Source organism: Enoplosus armatus, chromosome 4 (assembly GCF_043641665.1).
Source record: "Enoplosus armatus isolate fEnoArm2 chromosome 4, fEnoArm2.hap1, whole genome shotgun sequence".
In the NCBI taxonomy this organism is placed as follows: Eukaryota; Metazoa; Chordata; class Actinopteri; order Centrarchiformes; family Enoplosidae; genus Enoplosus; species Enoplosus armatus.
This window is the reverse complement of record NC_092183.1, coordinates 3,658,210-3,680,887: the sequence shown is the minus strand read 5'-3', so window position 1 is coordinate 3,680,887 and position 22,678 is coordinate 3,658,210. Positions and strand designations below refer to the sequence as shown.

The 22,678-nt window shown below is 42.2% G+C and overlaps 1 protein-coding gene across 1 annotated transcript in view; it reads right to left on the bottom strand.

Annotated features, from left to right (window-relative positions):
* Positions 1-740: 740 nt before the first annotated feature.
* dapk1 (death-associated protein kinase 1) overlaps positions 741-22,678 on the bottom strand; it is a 67,994-nt gene continuing 46,056 nt past the window's right edge. Inside the window, exons 14-26 of the mRNA XM_070903727.1 lie at positions 22,554-22,652; positions 21,205-21,303; positions 20,910-21,107; positions 20,331-20,528; positions 17,178-17,276; positions 12,470-12,547; positions 10,092-10,308; positions 6,641-6,826; positions 5,599-5,796; positions 5,235-5,373; positions 4,806-4,926; positions 4,421-4,609; positions 741-3,635 (exon numbers count right to left, since the gene is read on the bottom strand). Of these exons, the coding sequence (XP_070759828.1) occupies positions 2,340-3,635; positions 4,421-4,609; positions 4,806-4,926; positions 5,235-5,373; positions 5,599-5,796; positions 6,641-6,826; positions 10,092-10,308; positions 12,470-12,547; positions 17,178-17,276; positions 20,331-20,528; positions 20,910-21,107; positions 21,205-21,303; positions 22,554-22,652 (3,117 nt within the window). The 3' untranslated portion in view covers positions 741-2,339. The remainder of the gene's footprint in view (positions 3,636-4,420; positions 4,610-4,805; positions 4,927-5,234; positions 5,374-5,598; positions 5,797-6,640; positions 6,827-10,091; positions 10,309-12,469; positions 12,548-17,177; positions 17,277-20,330; positions 20,529-20,909; positions 21,108-21,204; positions 21,304-22,553; positions 22,653-22,678) is intronic.

Below are 22,678 nucleotides of genomic sequence, written 5' to 3'. Positions count from 1 at the left end.
GTGTAAAAATGTGACACTGTGGACGGTAACTGGACTGTCTGGTCACTAATGCAGAAAACCTGTTGACGAAGCATTAAAAAGGTGCAGCGTCAGGTGTGTTTACTGACACCGACGGCTCTGCATGTGATAAATTACCTTCTGGATTAGCAGGAAGTGTCAAAAATGAACTTTAGGTTATTTCTATCATTTTTGGTGGCACTTTCTCTTCAAAGTTATTAGTTTGGGGTCTCAGCTGGACCCTGTATGAGCTCCACTCTGTCCGCCATGATGGGTTTTAACATCAAACGCTCTCAACAGCAAATACATTTTGGTGCTGGAAGGATCAGCGTCCTTCAATAAGACACTGTACTTCTCTGTAACAATGGCTGTGAATTGAAAACGAGCAAATAGACTTTAAAGAGAACATTTATAGAAACACTTTATATTATAGGTCCCATAGTTAACGAACATTTCCAAGAAAGGAACTAATATCTAGCTGTAAACCCGGGAGGTTCCTGGAAAAGGACAATCTCGTAATTTGGTAATAATTAACTACATATTAATCTTAAACAGGTTGAATCTTAAACACACAAATGTGACTAAATTAAAAAAACTCAAAACAGTCAGTAAATGAGGTGCAATTCATTCATTTCCTATTAGTATAAAATGGTCAAATACATTGGTTTCTTGTATACTAACTGCGACTAAGATTAATATTATAGCTGAAACGATTAGTCGATTAATCTATTAGTCAATGAACTGATAATAACCAGCAACAACGGTGATAATCAACTGATCATTAAAGTAATTTTTTAAGCCAAAAATGCCAAAAGCTCACTGGTTTCTGGCCTCGTAAATGTGAATATTTGCCGGTTGTCTTTGTCTTCTATGAAGTCTGAGTTTCGGACAGTTGGTCAGACAAAACAAGTCAACTTTGGCCTTTGTTTCACTATTTTCTGACATTTTATAGATGAAACAATTAATCGATTAATCAAGAAAATAATTGTTAGTTGTAGCCCTAAATAATAGAAAATGTAGCATATAATTGGGACGTAGCTGGTGTTCAAATTGGCACAATTAATTAAAGCTGCATTGAGAACAAACTGAAAACAACACTGACATACTGTCGCCTTATAAAGTTAATATAGCCAACGTGTTAGCAAAGGGCCAATTCTCTGTTAGCAATTATTTCAAGGATATTTCTCCGGAAAACTGCACATAGACACAAATAACTGTGTTGTGACACTTCAGTTAATACCACATTTAATTTCCAGTAAACTTACAAGGAAATCAGGAAAATTACGGAACCCGTAAAATAAAGTGTCACCAGAAACGTCGAGAGATTTCTGTTGTTGGACTAATGAAGAAATCATCTGTATAAACCCACAAATACGCCACCTGAACCTGAACGACGTGGTTTCCCTTTGACTCAGCTCCCACTGAGCGTCGCATCGACTCCACGCAGACTCTAACACGAGAGAAGATTTAACGTTTTATCTCCTGCGCTGACGATCAAACACTAAACAAAACAATCTCTGATTTCAGCTGTGTGTTCTTTGCCAGTAAAATTTCATTTTCAGAACCTTGTAACATGAGCCGAGCTTCTTCTTTTTCTTTCCTCGTGAACCGTTTCCTGTCTAAAATGAGATGGCCTTTTCCTCAATAGAAATTCATTTTACTATTAGTGTCAACAAGGCACAGTTGTTCAAATGTTTGGAAAGAACTACTGATTTTTTTTATAATAACAAGACGTTTTGTGCTCTTTAGGGAGGTAGAAGGCCACAAAGGCACTCTGAAAAATGCTGTTAATTTATCAAACACTAAGCTGAACGGTCACATCAGTAAACAGAAGCTGATATTATATGTAACAGTGATGGATGACTAAAGATGGCCGCCTCCTACATGTACATGGATACAATTAAGTCCTCAGTGTTTCACTTGAGGATGGAGGTCCAAACACGAGGCTGCCATCTTTATAACCACGTCCATTCCTTCATGTAGAGTTTGAACATTTATCTTTTCTGTCTTTTAGCTGTGAGACGAGAGAGACGTGGTGGTGCAGGAGAGCAGGAGGGATATTAAAAAGCAGCACAACAAGATTAAGAACAGAATAAAAAGCACTGGATTCCTCTTTGGAGCTCAGGACAATCAGCTCTTTCACAACATTCATAGTGGAAGGAAAGGTCAGCTGTACAGGTGTGGCGAGCACAAACACAACATCTGGTTCACAACTCAATGGTGTGATTAAGGAACGAGCAGCTGGACTCTCTGGTAACGATTGCACTTCATGTTCATTCACACGCAAGTCTGTGACCGTCCTTCAGGGGAAATGTCACATCAGAGTATACGACCGGTTCAGCTCAGCGGGAAATGACGGAGCTGATGGAGTTGTACGACGTGCCACCGTTGCAGGTGGGGGGGTAGCCGTTAGCGGCCCCCACCACCGCTTCCATGTTGACCCTGAAAACAGGGGAAGCTTTCAGCAGGAAGTCGGCGGCGTCTCTGCGGCCGAGCTCCCTCAGTTTGGCCATCAGCACGCCCACCGTGCTGCCCGCCCGCCCGCTCCACTCCTGCAGCAGCGCCGCCGTCGGGCTGGGCTGCGGCACGGCCTGCTGGGAGTCCGGGGCCGAGTCCAGCTCAGGGGTGCCGTTTGGAGTCCCGTTGCTGTGTTTGGCCACCAAGTCCGTGAGGCCGAGGTTCATGGCCAGCAGGCACCAGTCTTTCCCCAGAGCGTCAGGAGGGTCCAGCATGCGGCAGAGCTTCCTGCGCGCCAGCAGGGGGACGTCTGATATGTGGATGTCCGTTCCCAGAATCCCCTGCTGGTAAACTTCAGCGCAGCCGAAAGTCAGAATGCTGCTGAAGCTCTCTCGGTAGCCGCCCATGGTATTAGTGAGAGAGGTTTCCCGCTGGACTTGGGCCCGGAAGAAATCTTTGGGTTGGTAGATCATGATGGGGGCGTGGTGTTCCCGCAGCTGCTGAGGACTCAGGTAGTATTTGGCTGTGAGCAGTCCGGGGAGCGTGGAGGCCAGCAGGTTCTCTGTTATACTACAGATGGTGTCCAACAGGGTGTAACACTTGGCCCGCTCTGAGTCGTGCCCGCGCACCTGAATCTCCACCCCCTGGCCGTGGTTGACCAGCAGGACCATGGCCTCCACTCCTGCCTGGCTCACCTTGGCTCCATTGGTCCACAGGTGGATGTCTCCATCGAAATCCTCCCCGCCCTCCTCCTCAGGCTTCTGCTGGTGGCTCCAGCGACACAGGTTCACCTGCAGTTTGTGAAACAGGCCACAGGGGAAGGGGGTAAGGTGCTCCGCAGGGACGAGTCGGACCCCGCCGTAGAGCAGCGAGTCCTCCTCCTCTTCTTCAGTCCAGGAGCGGTGGAGGCCGTTTGTCTTGATGAGGGCAGGAACATCCACCATGGCGGGGTTGGTGGCGTCACGGGCGCAGACGTCCATGGCATCCAGGATCTGCAGCAGCTCGTCCACGTCACTTTCAGGAGCCAGAGCCTGCACCTCCTCCAGCCTGTAGCGCCCCCTGTAGTGGTGGATGGCCTTGGGCGTCTCCACAGAGAGCAGCTTGCCGAGGACGTTGCTGCAGAGCCAACGAGGCTCCAGCAGGACGACATCCTGCACCGTCTCACTCTGCATGATGTTGATCTGAGTGGAGGAGGGAAGATGGTGGGTGGGGAAGAGGAAAGGAAACAAGGGGTACGTTGACAGAGAAGGTGTGGGGAAACAGGTGAGGATAGAAAAAGGTGAATGTGGTGAAACATATTGAAAAAGACATGAAAGAAAAAAGTATGCAGGTTGCTGCGCTGACAGTAAATCAGGACCCAGACAGACCCAACCCCTTTCTATCTCAGGATGTTCCTCATTTCTCACTCAGAAACATGCTCCTGCTGCAGAGTGATTCTGAGGAATTGTTTACAGATGAAAACAAAGCTTTGGTTTTGTTTATTCATGAGCAAATAGCGCACCCTGGTGGCAGTCTGGTGAACTGACAGTCAGCGTGAGCTTTGATGAGTAAACCTTCAAACGAGGCGTTACGAACAATTAATACTATAATGAAGACAACCATTTCCTTGCAGCTGTTTATGCGACAAATGTCAAGGTGTAATTTCTGTTTTGAGGTTTTGCATTTGTGAGCTCATGGTACTGAAACAGTCCTATCTTTTTTCCCTTATGAAAAACATCAATAACAACAATAAATATTTTTTTCCACTTCTGTTATTTAGTAAATTAAGACATATTGAACTTGATGATTTTAATCAGAATACTGCTGAAGGTTTCCTTTTTCTTGTTTTGTCTCATGTGTGAGCTCTAAAGTCTGGGAAGCTTTTCAAGTCCCGGTTGTCGTTCCGAGTTGTCGTCTTCACCACCACTGCCACCAAAATAATTATTTTATTTTCCTGCAGCTTTGAAGCTGCTAAACCAACACGCACCTCCCCCATGCTGTGGAGCTGCAGGGCCAGTGTGCGCAGGTGATCCTGGCTGACCAGAGGGTTGATGTGCTCCTGGACGTCGCTGACAAACTGCTGCCATGACGTCAGCTGGTTGGGTCCGCTCAGCTTCCTCCAGGTCGGCAGGGTGGTCAGCAAACGCTCCGCCAGCAGCGTCATGGGGCTACACCTCTGCAACGATGGAGAAGGAGGGGCAGTAAATAAACTGTGACTGATTAATGACTGTGATGACACAGTGTTTTCATAGAAATACTGTCTGTTTTTGATCTATCAACTGTATTCTGTGCACATGATCTTTGAGGAAGTAAAGTAAAAAAATAGGTGAGGTGAAAGATATTTTGCGATTGTGTGTGTTTGCAGAGCTCACAGAGATGATGTTGGTGCGGAGTTCCTGCAGGTGACTCCTCAGCAGCTTCACTTCTTTGGAGTTCGAGGCTCCGGCGTCCATCACAAATAATTTGTCGCTGATCTGCAGGTCGACCCCAAACCTGAAAACAACAAAAACACATTTTAAAAACTTGCTGAGATATGAAGGGCCGTCCCTTGTCTACTGAAAAGGTGCCACACCTGACTGTTCTCACAACGACACTTAATTTTTGTATTTTGTCTCCATAGCACCTGTTGCAGAGGCTCATGGGTACTGTAGTATTTACAGCTATTTGACAAAGCGAACACACAGAAAAACATGGTTTTCAAACACTAAACAGTTCGTTTATTACAGAACCATTTGCCTCTGCGTTGTGAGAAGTGGCATCTCAACAACAACATAATCTCCATCTCCCCCTCGTGTCCCAACCTGTTCCGGACTTCCTTGAGCAGCGCTTTCTCCTTGTCGTAGATGAACTCTCCAGAGAAAGCTCTGGGGACGTCGGCGAGGTCAGCGTGCGTCGCCACCAGGACGACTACAAGAGGCTGCTGGATCCGACCTCCGAAAGCTGGAAGAAACACCCGAAACACACACACACAGTCAATAGACATTAAACATTTTATTTTGAAAAGACATTTTCTCAACAGCTATGTATTACTGAGATTAAGTCTAATTAAAAGCACTAATATAATCAATATAATAATAAATCTGGTGTCTAATTTGAGCGTATTTTAGGATAAAAAGGATATATTTAAATATATGACTGAGACTGGTCACATCTTTCTGTCCTCACCGATGTTGTCCTGTGGCAGGTTGAGGGCCTTCAGCAGGTTCAGCCAGTATGTGATGTGGCCCAGCTGGGTCTCGTACGGCTCCTCCAGGCTGAACAGGACCAGGTGGATCGCTGTGGCGTCGTTGGCCGCAAAGTAGTCGTAGGAGCAGTAATAGACCTGGTTCCCCGAAAACTCCCACACGCTGAAATCCCCCACACCTACGGGGGGGGGGGGGGGGGGGATAAGTGACATGAGCAGCGTGTTCATTCTCCTTCACTGCCTTTAACATTACTGAGCAATGTCTCATTTATCACAGTACGTTGTTTTATTCTGAAAATCTAACCATGAAAGTTCACACCTTAAATGACAAATTATGTTCCAGTTTTGGTAAAATCTAAGCTTCCTTGGTTCTCACCAGCAGTGGAATGTAACTGAGTACATTTACTCACGTACTATACTTGAGTACAAATTTGAGGTACTTGTACTTTACTTGAGTACTTTCTTATCATGCCACGTCTTCCGCAGGGAAACATTGTACTTTTTACTGCACTTCATTTATCTGACAGCTTTAGTTACAAGTTACTTTACAAATTCACACACAAAACATATGAAAATATTAAAAAGTATGAATTAATTGACAACTATTTTGATCACTGAAGTCCTTTATCACGCAAAAACATTTCATGGTTCCAGCTTCACAAATGTGAAGATTTGTAATAATTTGTATTTATTTCTAATAATTTTGAGGTTTGTACTATTTAAAATACTACATAAAATATAAAAAATGTTAAAAATGTGCTCCACCTCAACCGGCTTAAAAAGTAAAATCCTGCTTTTAGATTAATACATGAATAATAATAATCTAATGATATAATATATAATAATGCATCAGTCACAGCGGACATTTTTCTGCATTGAGTACATTTACTTTTAATACTTTGACTACATTTTCCTGATTATACTTACATACTTTTACTTCCGTAACATGTGTTTTTACAGTGTGGTATTAGTACTTTTACTTGGGTAACGGATCTGAATACTTCCTCCACCGCTGGCTCTCACCGTGGATGTTGGCGTGCTGGATGTCGATGGCCTTTGTGGCCTGTTCGTCCGCTGCAGACAGAGCGTTGTGGACGGGGGAGAAGACCTCCAGGACACCTTTGGTCAGGCTGGGCTCGAACATCATGCTGCGACTCCGAACGCTCACGTTCTCACAGCCGGGGTACAAGTTGGAAATGCTCACCGACACTAAACACAGCGGAGAAGACACACGAAGGGGGGGATGGAAACTGTTGATCAATGCCTACGGCAGGGTCCGGTGTAGTGAGCTTGATGATATATTTGGATAAGAAGAGGGGATTTCAATTTAGATTCAAAGCATCTTTTCTAGTTTTTAAATCAAATTGTACAAGAGTGTGAATAAATATCATTATTTAAAGTTATTATTTTTTATAGGTTTCTGCCTCGGTCGTTTCAGTAGATAGATTTTGTCTGATTGAGTTTCCACTCTGCTCAGAATGGCATTAATATGGTAAATATAAAAAAACGCTGTCTAGAATCTGTAAAAACAACAGCTATTGGTTTCTAAAATTAAAAAGGTTTTCTAAAAACCAGAAGCAGGTTGTTTTTCCACTCTTTCTTTCAGGAGAAACTTCACAAAGATGACAAGAACCCTGCAATATAACACAAAATGGGAAACAGCTTCTAACTACAACAACCTGAGGGAAACGTTGCTTTATCGATTTTCAACTGATCAAATAAAACAAGAACAAATGTTTTCACAAATCTCAATTGTACTTGAATGTTGAACTATTTCAGGTTACTGCACACTCGCTAACACACGGGGGTGCTATTTTATTGCAAATAAAGCCACAATGCAGACACAACATTTGGATTTCCTGACACTCTGTAGGACCACACCTACAGTTTGTTTTCTATGGTCTTGAACAGCTGACAAAAAATGTCTTTTCTGCTGCAGCTTTGTTTTTGTTAACGTCCATAGCGCCCCTTTTTGACGTAATCAGGGCTGTAAATGAATGTCACACGGATTCACAAGTAAGATCAGTTGTTAGTGTCTTGTAAGCTGTCACTATACAAAGTTCATTTTAACTTTCCGAGCACGAGGAACTGCTGGCGATCTGATGTAGAAATCCATCTGCAAAACTGTTTTGTGGTCGTTTCTTGCGGCCAAGTTGATGTTCTCAGACCTGATCCATCAGAGAGAGCTTCTCACCAGGCCAAACTATCGCAAGTCAAAGAGAACACACGCTTGACTTGTTTCAGGCATGCGGTGAGGGAACAGTATGTGCAGTGAGGTGATCACACCAGCAACAACACTGCACGGCAGAACTGGTCGCGTCAGAAAACAAACAAAAAGTTCTCTCAACCAAAAGCAAAATGCTTTTCTTGTTCTCTGATCACTTCAACTTCAGCTGAACTAGTCTTGGTGTGATTCCTGTAAAAACTGTCACCTGAAGTCAAAGCCTCTCTTGTTGTTTTGAGAAGTCTTTCTGCATAAGAAAGAAGAGGGCGAGACAAATGTTACAGTGCATGACAAATGGACTTGATGCCATATTGGTTTTAGGTCAGGCAGCTTTTTTTAATAATAACAGCTGTTGTAGGTTTGGATTTCAGGGAAGCAAAGCTGCTCACATTTTCTCTTTATGACTAAGAGTCTTACAAAGAAAGGGTGATTTATTAATGTCAAAAAATAAAAACTAGGAACACCAGGCTGTATTCAAGCAAAGCACAGGCTCTCTACAATGTTGTTCTGTGTTGTTTTAACAGATTACTGAGGTGAATGAATAAAAGGAGATCAGTCCCTCTCAAATCACTGAAGCATGAACAACCTGAAAGGCCAGAAATCAATGCACAGTGCAGAATACTTTCAGGTGTCAAGCTGAGTTTTGTAGGCAACATCAAAAAATGTCAAATATTGACACTAGACAAAAGGTAAATATGCATTTAACGTGCCACACTTTGACTTTCGACAGGCTTACAACAGAACACAATTGATGCTTGTGTTACGTTTGCTTGCATAGGAATCTAAAAACTGGACAAACAGACATCACGACGGCACTTGTTCCCTCTCAGCTCTGCTTCTTTGTGTTTCGCTGTGGACTCGCGTCACGTATCTCTGCAGATATAACAGAGTCAATAAAGGCCGTTACTGAATTTAGCTAGAATTGAAAGAAACACGACAAAAGAAGCTCTTTCAACCCGCCCTTCAGCTGCGACAGAGGCTACAGATCTCAGATAGTATAGAGGATGGGATCGGTAACACTATACGACTCACGTAACTGAGCATCACGTCTGTCTGGGAGGTAATGACTCTGAGCGCCGCACAACAGAGCGGTTAAAGGAAACACAATGGTATGTATGTGTGTGTGTTAGGGAGGGCAGATTCAGAGAGATTGAAGTGTGTGTGTGTGCTCGGTTGTGTTTTTTCTTTTTTATACTCCACACTGAATGTGTCAGGGAGTCTTACCACAGACCTGTCGCTGTGTGCAGGACTGACCTCCACAAAGAGGCTTTTCTTAAGGTTCCAGTTAGGGTTACTGGAGTAATGGTAAAGGGTTATTGGGTTAGTTGTTGAGTGAATAGGGGTGAGAAGCAGGGCAACATTTGTGTTGGTGCTTTTCATTTTGATCGTGGCGTGTTTATTTGTGATCATAGTATCTTTTAAATTTGTCTTGGCATATGTGTATACAGGAGGAAAGACTGCATATTTTTCTTTGTAGAAGAATGAGACATCCTGGTGGAAATGGGTGCTCTCTATGTTTTGCTTTCAGCCCGTCCACCTCAGCGTCCCTGGATCAGATCTGTGTGTGTGTGTCAGGTGTGTCATTGACATGCATTCATGTCATCCACATGTCTTTTTGGATACTCTCACTAGAGGTCATCCAAGTCAGACATTCTCCACAAAAAATCCTACATGTCTGCACACAAAGCCTCCACACACAGGGGCAACAAACCGGATGGCAAACAGCAGATAACTGCTGGAAATACTGTGCAGCTAACAGTAAGAAATCCCATTTTGTTAATCTGAAAACGTTCTGTAGACAATTAAAAAACACTGAAAATATAAATCTCTGGATTAACTGCATGAGTTGTTGACATTTTGAAGTTCTCTCCTTGTTTATCCAGGCTAGGGTTGGGCTCTTTGACTGCGACTGTGAAGAAAATTGTCAGCCTTTAGAGGTTTTTCTATACCTTTTATACCACATTAGCTATCCTTCTGGCATGTATTAGGCCTTTGTGGGCAATCTTAGAAATCAATGAGAAGGTCTACTTTTAAATCAATAAACGACACAAGCGATGGCCAAACCTATAAAAAAATAAGGTAAACTGGAAGTATTATTATCTCTTGAAAATGTGAAAAACATTAAATGAACACAGTTGCTATGCCTTGAATAGAATGGCAAATTAATTACTCCGGCCTTTTTTTTTGGCAGGTGAAAGCTTAATCTTGTGAAGGATTATCTCAGCTTCACCGGAGCCGTCTGTCACCTACCAGCAGGTTTGGAGTTGACGGGGGAGTTGGGGTGGCGGGCCGTGTTGGTCATGCGTGTCCTCTTCCTCCTGAAGAAGCTGCGCAGGATGCCACATTTCAGAGACTCCAGCAGGGTGCTCTTCCCGGCTCCAGAGTGTCCAAACAGCTTCAGCTTGATCCTGGGCTGGACGGTCTGAGTGGGCCGCAGCTGCTGGATGTAGTTCAGTTTGTGGTTGTCCTGATCCAAAAAAAAAACCCACAGAGGAAGAAGAGTATTTATTAAAAACCACTGACAGTTCAGGTCACATTGAGATACACGTTTATCTACTGTATGGCATGAACTCCCACATGTTTTCATATCAAGAAGCCCCCGAAAATCCGATGACAGACTTCAATTTATCAGATTTCATTCCACATACTGGATCTTCTTTAGTAGCAGAACACCTCCTACTTCATGCCACAAAAAGAAAGAGAGTCTACGAGCTAAATGCTAACATCAGCATGCTAACATGCTCACAATAAAAATGCTAACATGCTGATGTTTAGCAGGCATGTTTTAAAATGAACGTTAGCATGCTAATATTTGCTAATTAGAACTAAACGCAAAGTATAGGCTGATGGGAATGTCACTACTTCTGCAGGTATTGGACAAATCTGCAAAACCACAGTATGGCCTGATGATGGCGCTAGATGGAAAGTAACAGGATCACCAAAGTGAATATCTGTACAAAATTTCATGGCAATCCATCCAATAGTTGTTTAGATATTTCAATAAAAGCCAAACTATTAATTAGCTATTTGTTTCTGAATCATACTGGTTCATTGCGGCCTGGTAGCAAATGTTCCATGGCCCTGCACCGGTCCGCATCCCAGGGGTTGCAAACCACTGTATTGCCGAAGGACGATCACTGAAATTCTACATTTTTATTGTTCAGACTGAAATTATTTGATATTACAGACTCTTAAAAACAGTCAGTTTATCCAACGAAGGCAACAAAAACGCAAAGTCATTTCATGTGGTAAAAACTTTTGATACCTAAGTAGTGAAAAGCCTCAGTGTAAAGGTAAACGACTACATACTAGATATATACTGCTGAAGCTTACATGTGTTGGCATAGAGTCCTGTGTTGAGTGGTTGATGTTATTGTTTTAAATGCCTTGTAGCCAAGAATGTGGCTGGTAAAACTTTATCAACCGAAGTGATCTTCACAGGACATGAACAATATTCAAATGGATCTGAATCTGCCTGTTGTTTGTTCGGGTTGTCATATAGCTAAAAACCATAATGTATGTTGTACGTAAATCATCATCACCTCACGCAGCCACGATGAAGTTGAACATTTGTTCACATGTAAGACACTTTTTTTTAAACCATTCAACAGATGAGTCATACATCAGAAGTGGCCTTGAATACTGTGAGTGGCTGTGTGGGATTTGAAAGCACTCCCTGCTCCCACCTGGGTTACGTTAACACATTCAATAAATAAAGCTTCTAGTTTCAATACTTCTGAGCAGAATACAACTTCTTGTGTTGAAATAAATTATGTTGAACTCCATGTGTACTTTTTTAAAGTTGGAGGAAAAGAACTTGGTTTTTTTTAATTTTTTAAAAATCTCTCTTTCTCTGGGATCTCGGAAAGTCAGCCTTTCTATCAAAACTGGCATCAATGTGCTAAAGTGTCTTAAATTAGCCCAGCATATGCAGAGGATGACTGTTTTCACAGTTGCTGCTGTCATGTTTTCACGCTCTGCACTGAATCTCAGCAGGTTTTCTGGAAAAATCGATCAGAGGAGAAGTCGGTAACATTTAGCTTTAGGTAGAAAAAAAAGAAGAAAAGGCCTGTGTGTGTTCTGGTGGATGCGACTCAAGTCCGACTGGGAACACTGGTCTGAACTCCCCATATGCCTCTGGAGCAAACCAGGTTAGAAAAAAGACACGGACGCCCAGCCAGTTCATTCAATACATTCAACACAGATAAAAATGGCTAAAATATATCATGAAAACATCCACAGAGCATTATAAAGTTTTGAAGCTTATTTCTAAAACTGAAATACAGATGATTAGTATCTCATTATCTCTTTAAAGATAAAAACCTGTATTTCATTTGAGTACTGTGTCCTTTTATTCATTTATTTATTCTGCCTGTTAAGTGTGGAGCAAAGTGCTGCAACAAAGTCTAAAAATGGCGGGATGCTAAAATCTAACACCTTCCTGATGCAGACGTCTCTCTCCACACCTCTGAACTGAAATAGACCAAGTGTGAGGAGCGTTTGTGAAACCTGGTTTTGCATCATACAGAGTTTAGGTTTTTTCTTCCACCTTCAATACATTGACATAATGTAATGAAGAAACCACTGGTTAGACATTTATTGATAGGTGTGTGTCTTTTTGTGAATACCTTTTTCAGTTTGCCCAACAAAGAAACGATGAGTTCATGTTGATCAGTATAAGCCAAATCCTCTGCTGTCTTTCCATCCTGAGAGAGAGCGAAGAGGAAGAAAGGGATTAATATATGCATGAGAAATCTTGAGCAAACAGATAATCCCTTACATTTTGTCTGGCTGTTGTGCATGTGCACTCCAGTGTTTCTAATACACATTTTGTTGACATTTCATTTAGGAAATGTGACATCTCAGTTCTTCAGGCTTGTCATTTTAAAAACAAGGCAACACAGCTCTTACTAACCTGCTACCTGATTGTTTTAAGAAGCGCAACACAGCTGACAGTAACTGAGTATAGTCCTCAACCTACTATGCAATGTTTTCACACTGGCCTGTGTGTTCGCTGCAGCAGAAACACACTGCTGCTGGGAGAAGCAGCACTGATTGTTTATTCAACATACTGTCAAAAACAATGTAAATATCTAACAGTATTGTACTGTATGATGTTTGTTCATCATTCAAACATTAGACACACTCACGAGAGAAGATACTGATCACTTAATTTTTTCAGGAGACTTCAGAGACAACCAGAAAAATGAGAGACAAAGTCAGAATGACTAGCGAGCAGTCAGTGTAGCTTAGCTATGTAGCCAGCATGTCGGTAGACGAAATTTGCACATAAAAAAGGCACTCGCTTCTCGCTGTCGTCACACTTAAACCACCTGCCAGCAGTTCCTCATAGTACACTGATCGGTCTGAACCACTGTGGTTCGGCCACAAGTGCATAAGTTGAAGCCTGGCAAGATGGATTCTCTCGTGATCTCGTGAATCCAGCTGCCTCACAAGGTAAGTAGAACTGTGTAAAACTGGTGGAGTTCCCCTTTAAGCGCTCTCACAGTTGATTCCAGTAGATAAATTACAGCTGCAGAGCCTGTCCACACACACACACACACACACACACACACACACACACACACACACACACTTACAGTATATACACTCTCAATCTTTACCTCCGTCCAGCTCCAGAACTGTCCTAATTTATAACTCTCCCCATTCTGCCCCGAACACAATGACACAGAAACACCACAGACCCGACATGTTTCATGTCTCTTTCACTAACGCAGCCATCTGTCACTGTCCGGCTCTGGCTGCTGCTCCACAGGGAAAAACTGCATCGACAGCCTGAAACGCCCACAGAGCGCTTCCTACTTCTACAGACCATTACGGCAAAGCATGTTCAACTGGGTTTGTTATGAAAAGATTGTTTTATCTAAATTAAAAAATAAATAAATCAATGAATACTTAGTGTTTTAATCTGAAGCTGTACAAATACATTTTCTATCTTCTTCCTTTTTCTTTCTCTAGAGTGCCTCTCTGATAAGGTCACATAATATTATAAGAGCTCGAGAACACTGACCTTTAAGTTGTTTGGATCAGCTAAATGTCAGAAATGTGAATGTAAATGAAGTTCAGCTCGAACCAAAAATCGACCACTTAGTTTATTTTACTCGTGAGCAAATTGATGGGACTCGCTCCTACAGATGGCTGGGTGTTACGACTATTACTATCGCTGCTTGGCAGCTGACAGATGATGTGAACGGCCGGTGGCGGTGTTTGAAGAGTTATATTAGATCATCCATAGTACCTCTGTTTTAGATTAAATACCTGCTGGAACGGATTACGACTGTTTGACTGGTGCTGATCATATACAACGCAGAGCGACAGGGAAAACTGAAGGGATGACTTAGACCAGAGGCTGAAAATTACATTCAAACTCACAATGCTGTGAATTAGTGGCATGTAGCTGAACCCACTAAGCCACAAATGTATTGCTTCTCTGTCCAATAACGGAGCAAATCATAGCAATCCAGCCTTGAGCTGACTATCTTCCCTCAGCTGCTCCACAACAAACCACTGGCCACTGGACAATGAATTATACATCTCAATATGTGCTCTCCAGATTAAACATGCATAGCACATCAGCTGTCATACAATATTAACAGCTAGATAATGCAGAGAGAGGAAAAGAAACCTCAGCGTGGGACATCTGGCAGTGGAGTCTCTTAAAAACACAATTTCCTTTTTTTTAATGTTAGTTACATGCCTTCTAATATCACAATACAATAAAGCCTGACAAAGAAATGAGCTTAGAGAAACAGCACCACACTTATTGTATTTCAAAGTCAGATGGGTAAAAGTGACAAAGAATACTCAAGATGGACCATACTGAGTCCAGGTTTGAGTGGTGGGAATGTTTCTAAGTACACTACACAGTGTGCAGTGTCTGATGTGATTCAGATGAGAGATTAGTTAAAGTCCATCAGGATGTCAAACAAACCTTCAGCTGGTTCATGGGTTTAAATCTCATAAGATAACATGAGACTTCATTGAAAATCTAAAACATTTTTATAGTCAAGAAAGCAAACAAATACAGTTCTAGAAACAACTGTACAATTTTCAGTGCTCTCTATTTCCTGCAGTATATTTCAAATCTGTACATGTCACTGCAGGACCACAAGTGACGATTATTTTCATTATCCTTTAACCTGCTGAATATTTTCTCAATTAATTTTTTTGTCTATAAGATGTAAGAAAAAAGTGAAAACTGTCCATCACAATTTCCCCAAATCTACATTGACATATTCAAATATGGTGTCCAAAACCTAAAGATATTAAATTTGCCATCATGTGAGACAAACAAAAGCTTGAAAAATCACGAAACAATTAATCAATTGTCCAAATATTTCTGTCTATCTACGAAACGATTATCGGTGTCAGCTGGGATCATTTTTATGGAAGTTAACATGAGAAAAACTTTGACTTCAAGTGTATTTAATGTGGATTGGTCAGATACCAGATCAGCTTAATAAGGTCAGTATCAGCCCTGAAACTGATCCATAATAATCTATGTGCTCATGATTTGGAGAAATATCAGCTGACAGAGCTGAGGTTATGAACATGATTAAATTCTCCACTACAGCAGAGGGAGAACATGGTGCAGCATCTAAAAATCATTGGACAGGAGGTCAAACACACTCGCGTCGTGATGAAACGAGTGAATCAGGTCTCTGACTCCTCGTACAAACTCTGCTCTCCATTTGATCCAGAACAGTTTGATAAAAGCTGTTGGCCTGCGGCCGTCGGAGCCCTCAACATCTTACCTGCTGTTCAGACAAGCAAGAGACAACTCAATGAAGTCAAGACATGTAAGAGTTTTCTTTAGGACTCCTGACGCTCTTTCCTGCACAATAATTCACTGACAACTCATTTACTACTTCACGGTTCATTATAGTAAAGACAGACCACGTGAACCTCATCATACAGCAGAAATTCACTGTAAATTTGGTTGATGGCAGTTAATTTAAAATTCACTGAAATATGAAGACACGAGTATCGTGAATGTAGTGAATTTAAAATATATGTTCTGAATGTTTTTATCCTGAAATTAAATCAAAAGTAATTTATGTTATGCTTTATCTTACGGGTCCATGATTTCATGATGACTGCCCAATAATTTCCTGGAAATAACTATGTAATTTGGTACTAATTATAGGGGGGAAAAGACGTGCTCCTCACCTCTTTTTAATTAATTCAAATGTATCCCACAGCAGGTCAGCTGAACATGTAACAATGCAAATGGAATTAAATCAAGCGATTATTTGAAAGAAATCAAAAAGCCATTACAAACTCAGCTAAACTCTCTATAATTAGTACCAAGTTCTACCCATTATACATTTTCAACTTCTTAGGAAATTATTACCATACATTTTAGCATATGAACATTGTCACACTCACTATTTTCATAATATGTATTTTATGTGTACTTAACGTATTAGTAAACATTTAGATTTCTTTTTAAATCATTATTATTATATAATTATTATTCCACCCTGTAGTTTATTTTCACTCCCTGTGGAGATCCCAAAGACACCAAATATTTTTGCCTGAATTACACAAAACATGTGTATAACATGGTTAACAAGACATCTAAAACTTTTTATGTAATGTATGGAGCTTGGATAAAGTCCACTAATGTACTGTGAAGAAAGTATTTTGTCAAAACTAAAGCTAACTAAAAGCTACTTAAAGGGAAATGTAAGGTGAGTATCAGGGTTCAAGAGGTTAAATCAACTTCAATAATAAAAAAGGAGGAAACACATTAAGATGTTTAAGCTTTAAACCCACCGAGGCAGAGATTGTGGAGAGAAAGGTGGTGCAGCTCAGGAGAGCAGCGCTAATAATGACTTTCTGCAGATTAAATCCAGTTTGAGTTAAAAAGCTGCCATCAGCTTTTCTACTTGCATGAAGTGTGTGTGTAAGAAGTGAGCAGTGACGTGCTCTGCAGCTCAAGCAGAAAATTAACTACTCACCAGCAAACAAGCCATTATTTGAACAAACAGAGACTGAGATGTTTTCAGACTGTTTGCTATATGAGCTACATCATGTATGTTGAACCACGCAGAAGAAGATAAATAACATACCTCTCAACATGCCAATGCATTCAGCTCTACTGACAGCAGCAGTGTTCATATATAAACCAGTCTGTACAGTATAATCAGTTAAAATGCCAAGACGCTGCACTGGATTTTACTGAGAGAAATTGCTTTCACAATTACCTGTAGTGCCTAGAGATAAATTCTCATCATGATGCATTATGTTCAGCAACTGCTACTGTGAAGTGAAGGGAAACGGCGAGAAGAAGAAAGCTGTGCGGTGACTTACGTTGGTGACGGCGTCGATGTTAGCTCCAGCCAGGCAGAGATGACGGACAACTTCAAGGCTCCCGTTGTTAGCAGCCAGGTGGAGGGGAGTTCTGCCGTACTGGATAAAGACAGAAACACATGGAAGAGGAGATTTCAGTCAACACCAGGCGACATGTGACAATAAAAGCACCCATAAAGTACTGGACTTGTATTTTTCTCTTTTTGTGTGAAAAACTCTAAAGCCTGGAAGTGAGGCAGAATGTCTGGTCTACCTTGGATATAATCCAAAATAATATAAATATACGGTGTGCATCCACATGGCTGAGGGTCAGCGTGGCATAAATGTTGTCATCTGCTAATGTCCGCAAAGGATCCTCAAGGACATGATGTGGATATGGGCACGAGAATTTGGGCTTATATCCAGCCCTGAACATGGACAATGGATGCGCACATCATTCTGTTTATGTTACACTGGTTCACATGTTCACATGCTTGTACAAATGCATCTCTTGCATATCTTTGCGGACATGGAAATTTATGTCACGCTGACCATCGCAGCTATACAGTCACAGAAAGTATAGCTTGTGCTTTAAAGTACAGTCACATTACATTTTCATTCAATGAAACTGTCTCGCACTCGGCCCGGAAAAAGGTGTAAATAAATATTATTATTAAGTAAATATTGAGAGCATCGCAAACTGTAAACAGTGTTTAAGAGCGACACTACAGAACACAGTCTGGTCGTGTGATAATGTACTAGAAAAATAACTTCTCCGCTTCCAAAAACGCTGCATCGGTGCTTCAAGTGGCAGACTGTTCACGTCCACTCAGTCAAAGTGGAACGAAGTGAGCGGCTGCAGCGTAACAGATGTGAGCTTCAATAGAAGCAGTAGAGGCGGAGTGAATATCCGTAGGACAGAAATGTAATATAATACCTTTACTTGTGGTTACCCTGCCTCTGTTTGACTGGTAGAGAGGTGCTCCACTGGGGTTAAGAAAAATAAAACGGTAATGAAAATAGCTGGCAGTGTGTTATTACCATCACTATTTTTCACCACAATATATAGTAAACCCCTTTAACAGCTTTTCTTTCTTCTTCTTAAACATATTGAAATGTGCCAAAAATGTTTAATCTGCCAGAAGATAAAAGAAGCTTCAGAAAATATCAATAAGCATGTTTGAGAGCAGCATTTCAATCAATGCCCGTCTGTCACAACTTGAAAAAACAAGGAAGCATTCATTCAGATCTATTCCACTGTAAACCGAACAGGACACACTTTAAATTCCACCCTTCTCATCTTCCTCCCCAGTGTCTACAGCTGACAGCGAAGACAAACACAGGCATCGACTCAGCAATGTGAGATATGCTGCTTTAGATAAGCTTTTAAAAAAAAAGAAACTGAAAATAATGAATAAATCACAACATCTTCGGGAGTGCTGTCTGCTCCTGACGCACATCACTTCCCTGAACTACTCTGGGAAAAAAAAAAATGTTTCGGTACGCGAAAAAGCTGCGAGGAGCTACCAGCGTCTGAGAGAACCCATCCCATCGCAGAATACATTAAAATGGATGGTGTCAAAATAGAATGTGAAATAACCAAAGGCAGAAAGATGTGTGGGAAGTCGTGCCTGGCAGAGAGGCAAAGCAGGACTGCGTCTTCAGTCAAATATAAATCATGGTATGTGAGAGCTCCCTTAAAAGACCAGTTCACCCGAATGAGAAAACAAGTTAGCAGATAGCAGAATAAAGATCATTTTCAGGCCAACAAAAATGCTCACAGTAGATCAAAACTGCCACAACAGGTACACCCACATTAAATGTTCTCACATGCAATATACTGAACGGCAGATTTATGAGCCCAGTCTAGACCAGATTGGATCACACAGCAGAAATCCTCAGGCTGCATGTATTTACACTTACAGAAATCCCTTTAATCCCTGTGTTTATGTATCCCTCTGTTTGGCCTGTGATTAGCCTTAGTGTAGCCTGGATGGAACAGCTACATGGTCAAAAGTATGTGGACACCTGAAGCCATATGTAATATATAAAACATCTCATTTCTAAACCACGGGCAGCTATAACAGCCTCCACTCTTTTGGGAAGGGATTTGCTCCCATTCAGAAGTGTTGGATGGGGTTGAGGTCAGGGGCTCTTTGGAGGCCAGTCACGTTCTTCCACACAAAACTGGGAAAACTTTTTCTTCATGCGCCTCGTTTTTTGCGCACAGAGTCAAGTTGAAACAGGAAAGGGCCTTCCCCAAACTGTTACCACAAAGTTGTCTAAAACACCATTGTACGCTGCAGCCTTAACACTAACATAACAGTGTAGACTGGTCTGGCTGCTTATAATGCCAAAATCTCAACAATTGCGAATTGACTCATCAAAGTGGTGAAATGCATCACATAATGCTGCTAGTGCGTGGCAGGCAGCTGAAAAACAATGGCTGTGTTTGGAGATTATGTAAGATGTGTTTCAAAATTGTTGATGGTGCTAACAGGAACATTTTAACACAAGGATACACTACTACACTAAATGTTATTGGTGTCATTACAGTTCTCAAAAACTAACATCTGGATATAAGAAATGCCAATTACACACATATGCACATGCACTTTGGCTGAATAGATTTGTAAGTTTGAGGCTGATGGACAAATCTTTCTTGAGAAAAATGGCCTGTGAATGTTTTGTATGCGAGTGAGTCATTAAATCAAAAACTGAAAAAATGGCACATTATATTGGACCCAGAAGCAGCCAAGGATCGCACAGGAGGATCTGGGAAAACCTACAGTAACAGGGTGGGTGGTTTGATCCCTGATTCAAGACTCTAAACCCCAAATTACTCCTCCACATGCTTTTAATAAAACTGTCAAATTGATGTAACGCCATGTGAGCTCACTTATCTTCAGTGGTATGGAGTCATACAGATTGTTTTGTTTTAGGTGTCCAAGTTTTGAGATGTCTGCTTGAACCCCAAGACAATGGAGGTGGTTACTCTGGACAATCTATAGACCTCACTGTCAACAGTTTTCTTCTTTCTACCAAAGAAACAGTTCTTTTTCTGGGGTGGAGGCAGACATTTTAGAGGAGGATAGCTCAAAAACTGTTGCTGTTATGGGTTAGCCCAGTATTTGTATTGTAAAAGAGTATGGGGTGTGGTGGGAAGTGGCTCACCTTGTTGGGGAGGTCGAGGCTGGCCTTGGCGAGGCAGATCGCCGTGACGACGGGCAGGTTTCCGTCCTTACAGGCGATGTGCAGCGGCGTGTTGCCATGGCGATCCTGCTGGTCCAGGTGGCAGTGGTGTCTGAGGAGGCAGCGGACGACTTCAACCTGACACCTGCGTACGGCCAGGTGGAGGGCTGTGTGGCCGTCCTGGACACACACACACACACAATGTAAATCCTCTCCTTATTGAATGTCGGTGCTTGGTTCGTTGTAACCTGTCTGACTTGACCTGTCTGCAGACTAGTGACCACACTAGTTTACCCTCTGGGAACGAATATAGTTATGTGTCCATCTATGTTAGAGGTGCATTGGGAACAAATGACCCGATTTCTGACCCGAATGAGGAACAAAATGTTCAATGAACTGTGTCCCATCTTTCTTTCTAATAAAGAAATCAACAATAAAACTGTGTTATTGTCTTTGCATTGCTTTTAAAACACTTGTACAGAAAAGTTAGCAGTTATGTTAAGTCAACATACTGCATTCATTTAAAGAGTGGCACTGAGCTCTGAGTTCAGCTCTGATCACCTTGTCCGTCGCTTCTAGATCGGCCTTGTGCTCCACCAGGCACTCCACAATGTCCACAAAGCCCCGAGCGGATGCGGTCAGCAGCGGACTCTCCCCCTCCCGGTTCTTTGCATCCACATGGCAGCCTGCCTGGCAGAGAGCTCGGGCTACTGGCGAGTATCCGTGCCACGCAGCGCAATGCAGAGGGGTCTCCTGCTCCTGGAGATGGAAAACGTAGAAGGGAAGAGAATAAAACCTGGGTCCTTTGGTTGCAGAAAGGTCTCTCTAAAAACCAGTAGCCTGCGCATGGGCTTACCCTGTCAGACAGGTCTGGGTTGGCCCGGATGCTGCACAGGTAGCTGACCACATCCACGTTGCCATAGCGAGCCGCCACGTGAAGAGCAGTCTCCCCAGACTGGAGGAGACAACAAAGAATTAACACAATATCAACAAATCATCAGCAGTTAAAATACACATTATGTCAACCACAACTTAAAATAAAACAACAGAATGTCTTGGAGTTTTTACAATAATTACTGGTTTTAAAGCCCTGATATTCTGGGATATGATCACCTCTGACGAACAAGTTCGTACTTTGAGGTATAGCAAGTGAAACGCCTATTCCTGTTCGTCATGCCATTACCGCCGAATCAGCAACTTTCCACTGAAACAAGGCTTTCAGATTTTACTGTCCCGTGTGTGCAGACGTCGGTCTCGTTAGGAATCGATCCGTCAGCTTTAACTTTATGGCTGCCAGTCAGAGCACAAGCTCGTTAGCAGAGAAGCTGCTTATATGAAACGACACCCAAGACGCCGCGTTCGTTCAGGTGGGAAAGTGAACCGCTTAAAATAACATCTAATGGATTTATGTTGGGGAAAAAAAGCTTTACAGATCTATTTAATTAGGGGAATTACATAAAAACACAGAAGAGAGAAAAGAGTCACCTTGTTAAAAAGGTGCTGAAAGCTCTTATGGCTTTCTCTTTCTCACATGATAATCATTTGGTTCCACACAGACACCTCAGTTTGTGATTTCGGGGGTTACCGTGTAATAAAGTAAGATGAAACTTTAATGATCTTTGTACAGGAACTGGATAATAATCAGGAGAGTGCCTGGAGTGCAGATTAGCTCCGGTCTGGTGGAGGAGGACCCTGCTCTGCGTCGGAGAGGACACCACCAGCGGGCAAAATGATTGAAGAGATTGGAAAATGCTTTTGGGATTTCGTCTGCCCAAGCAAGCTCTGTGATCGAGGCTACACACCAGCATCAAAAGCAAACACACACACACACACACACACACACACACACACACACACACACACACACACACACACACACCCATCTTTCTCAGCAAGATCTGTTTCTATAGCAACAGCAAATAAGCTGATAAAATGCCACAGTAACTGGTTTTCTCCCCAGGTACGTAATGTGGTGAGTGTGAGTGTATGTATATGTGTGTGTGTGTGTGTGTGTGTGTGTGTGTGTGTGTGTGTGTGTGTGTGTGTATCTGAGCATTTTGGAGAATCAAAGCGATGCTCCTCAAGAGGTTTGATGGGTAGGAGTGTGTGAGTAATTGCTGATAGATAGCTGCGTGTGGTGAGTAGTAGTAAGTACGTGCGTGTTTCTGCACACATACAAACACACTCACTCACACACACTCTCACCTTATCTTGGACATCCAGAGGGCATTTCTTTTCATGGAGGAATTTCAGGGTCTCCACGTGGCCGTGTCTCGCTGCGTAGTAGATAGCGTTGGCTCCACTCTGGAGGTTCAAGAGAGAAGAAAAGT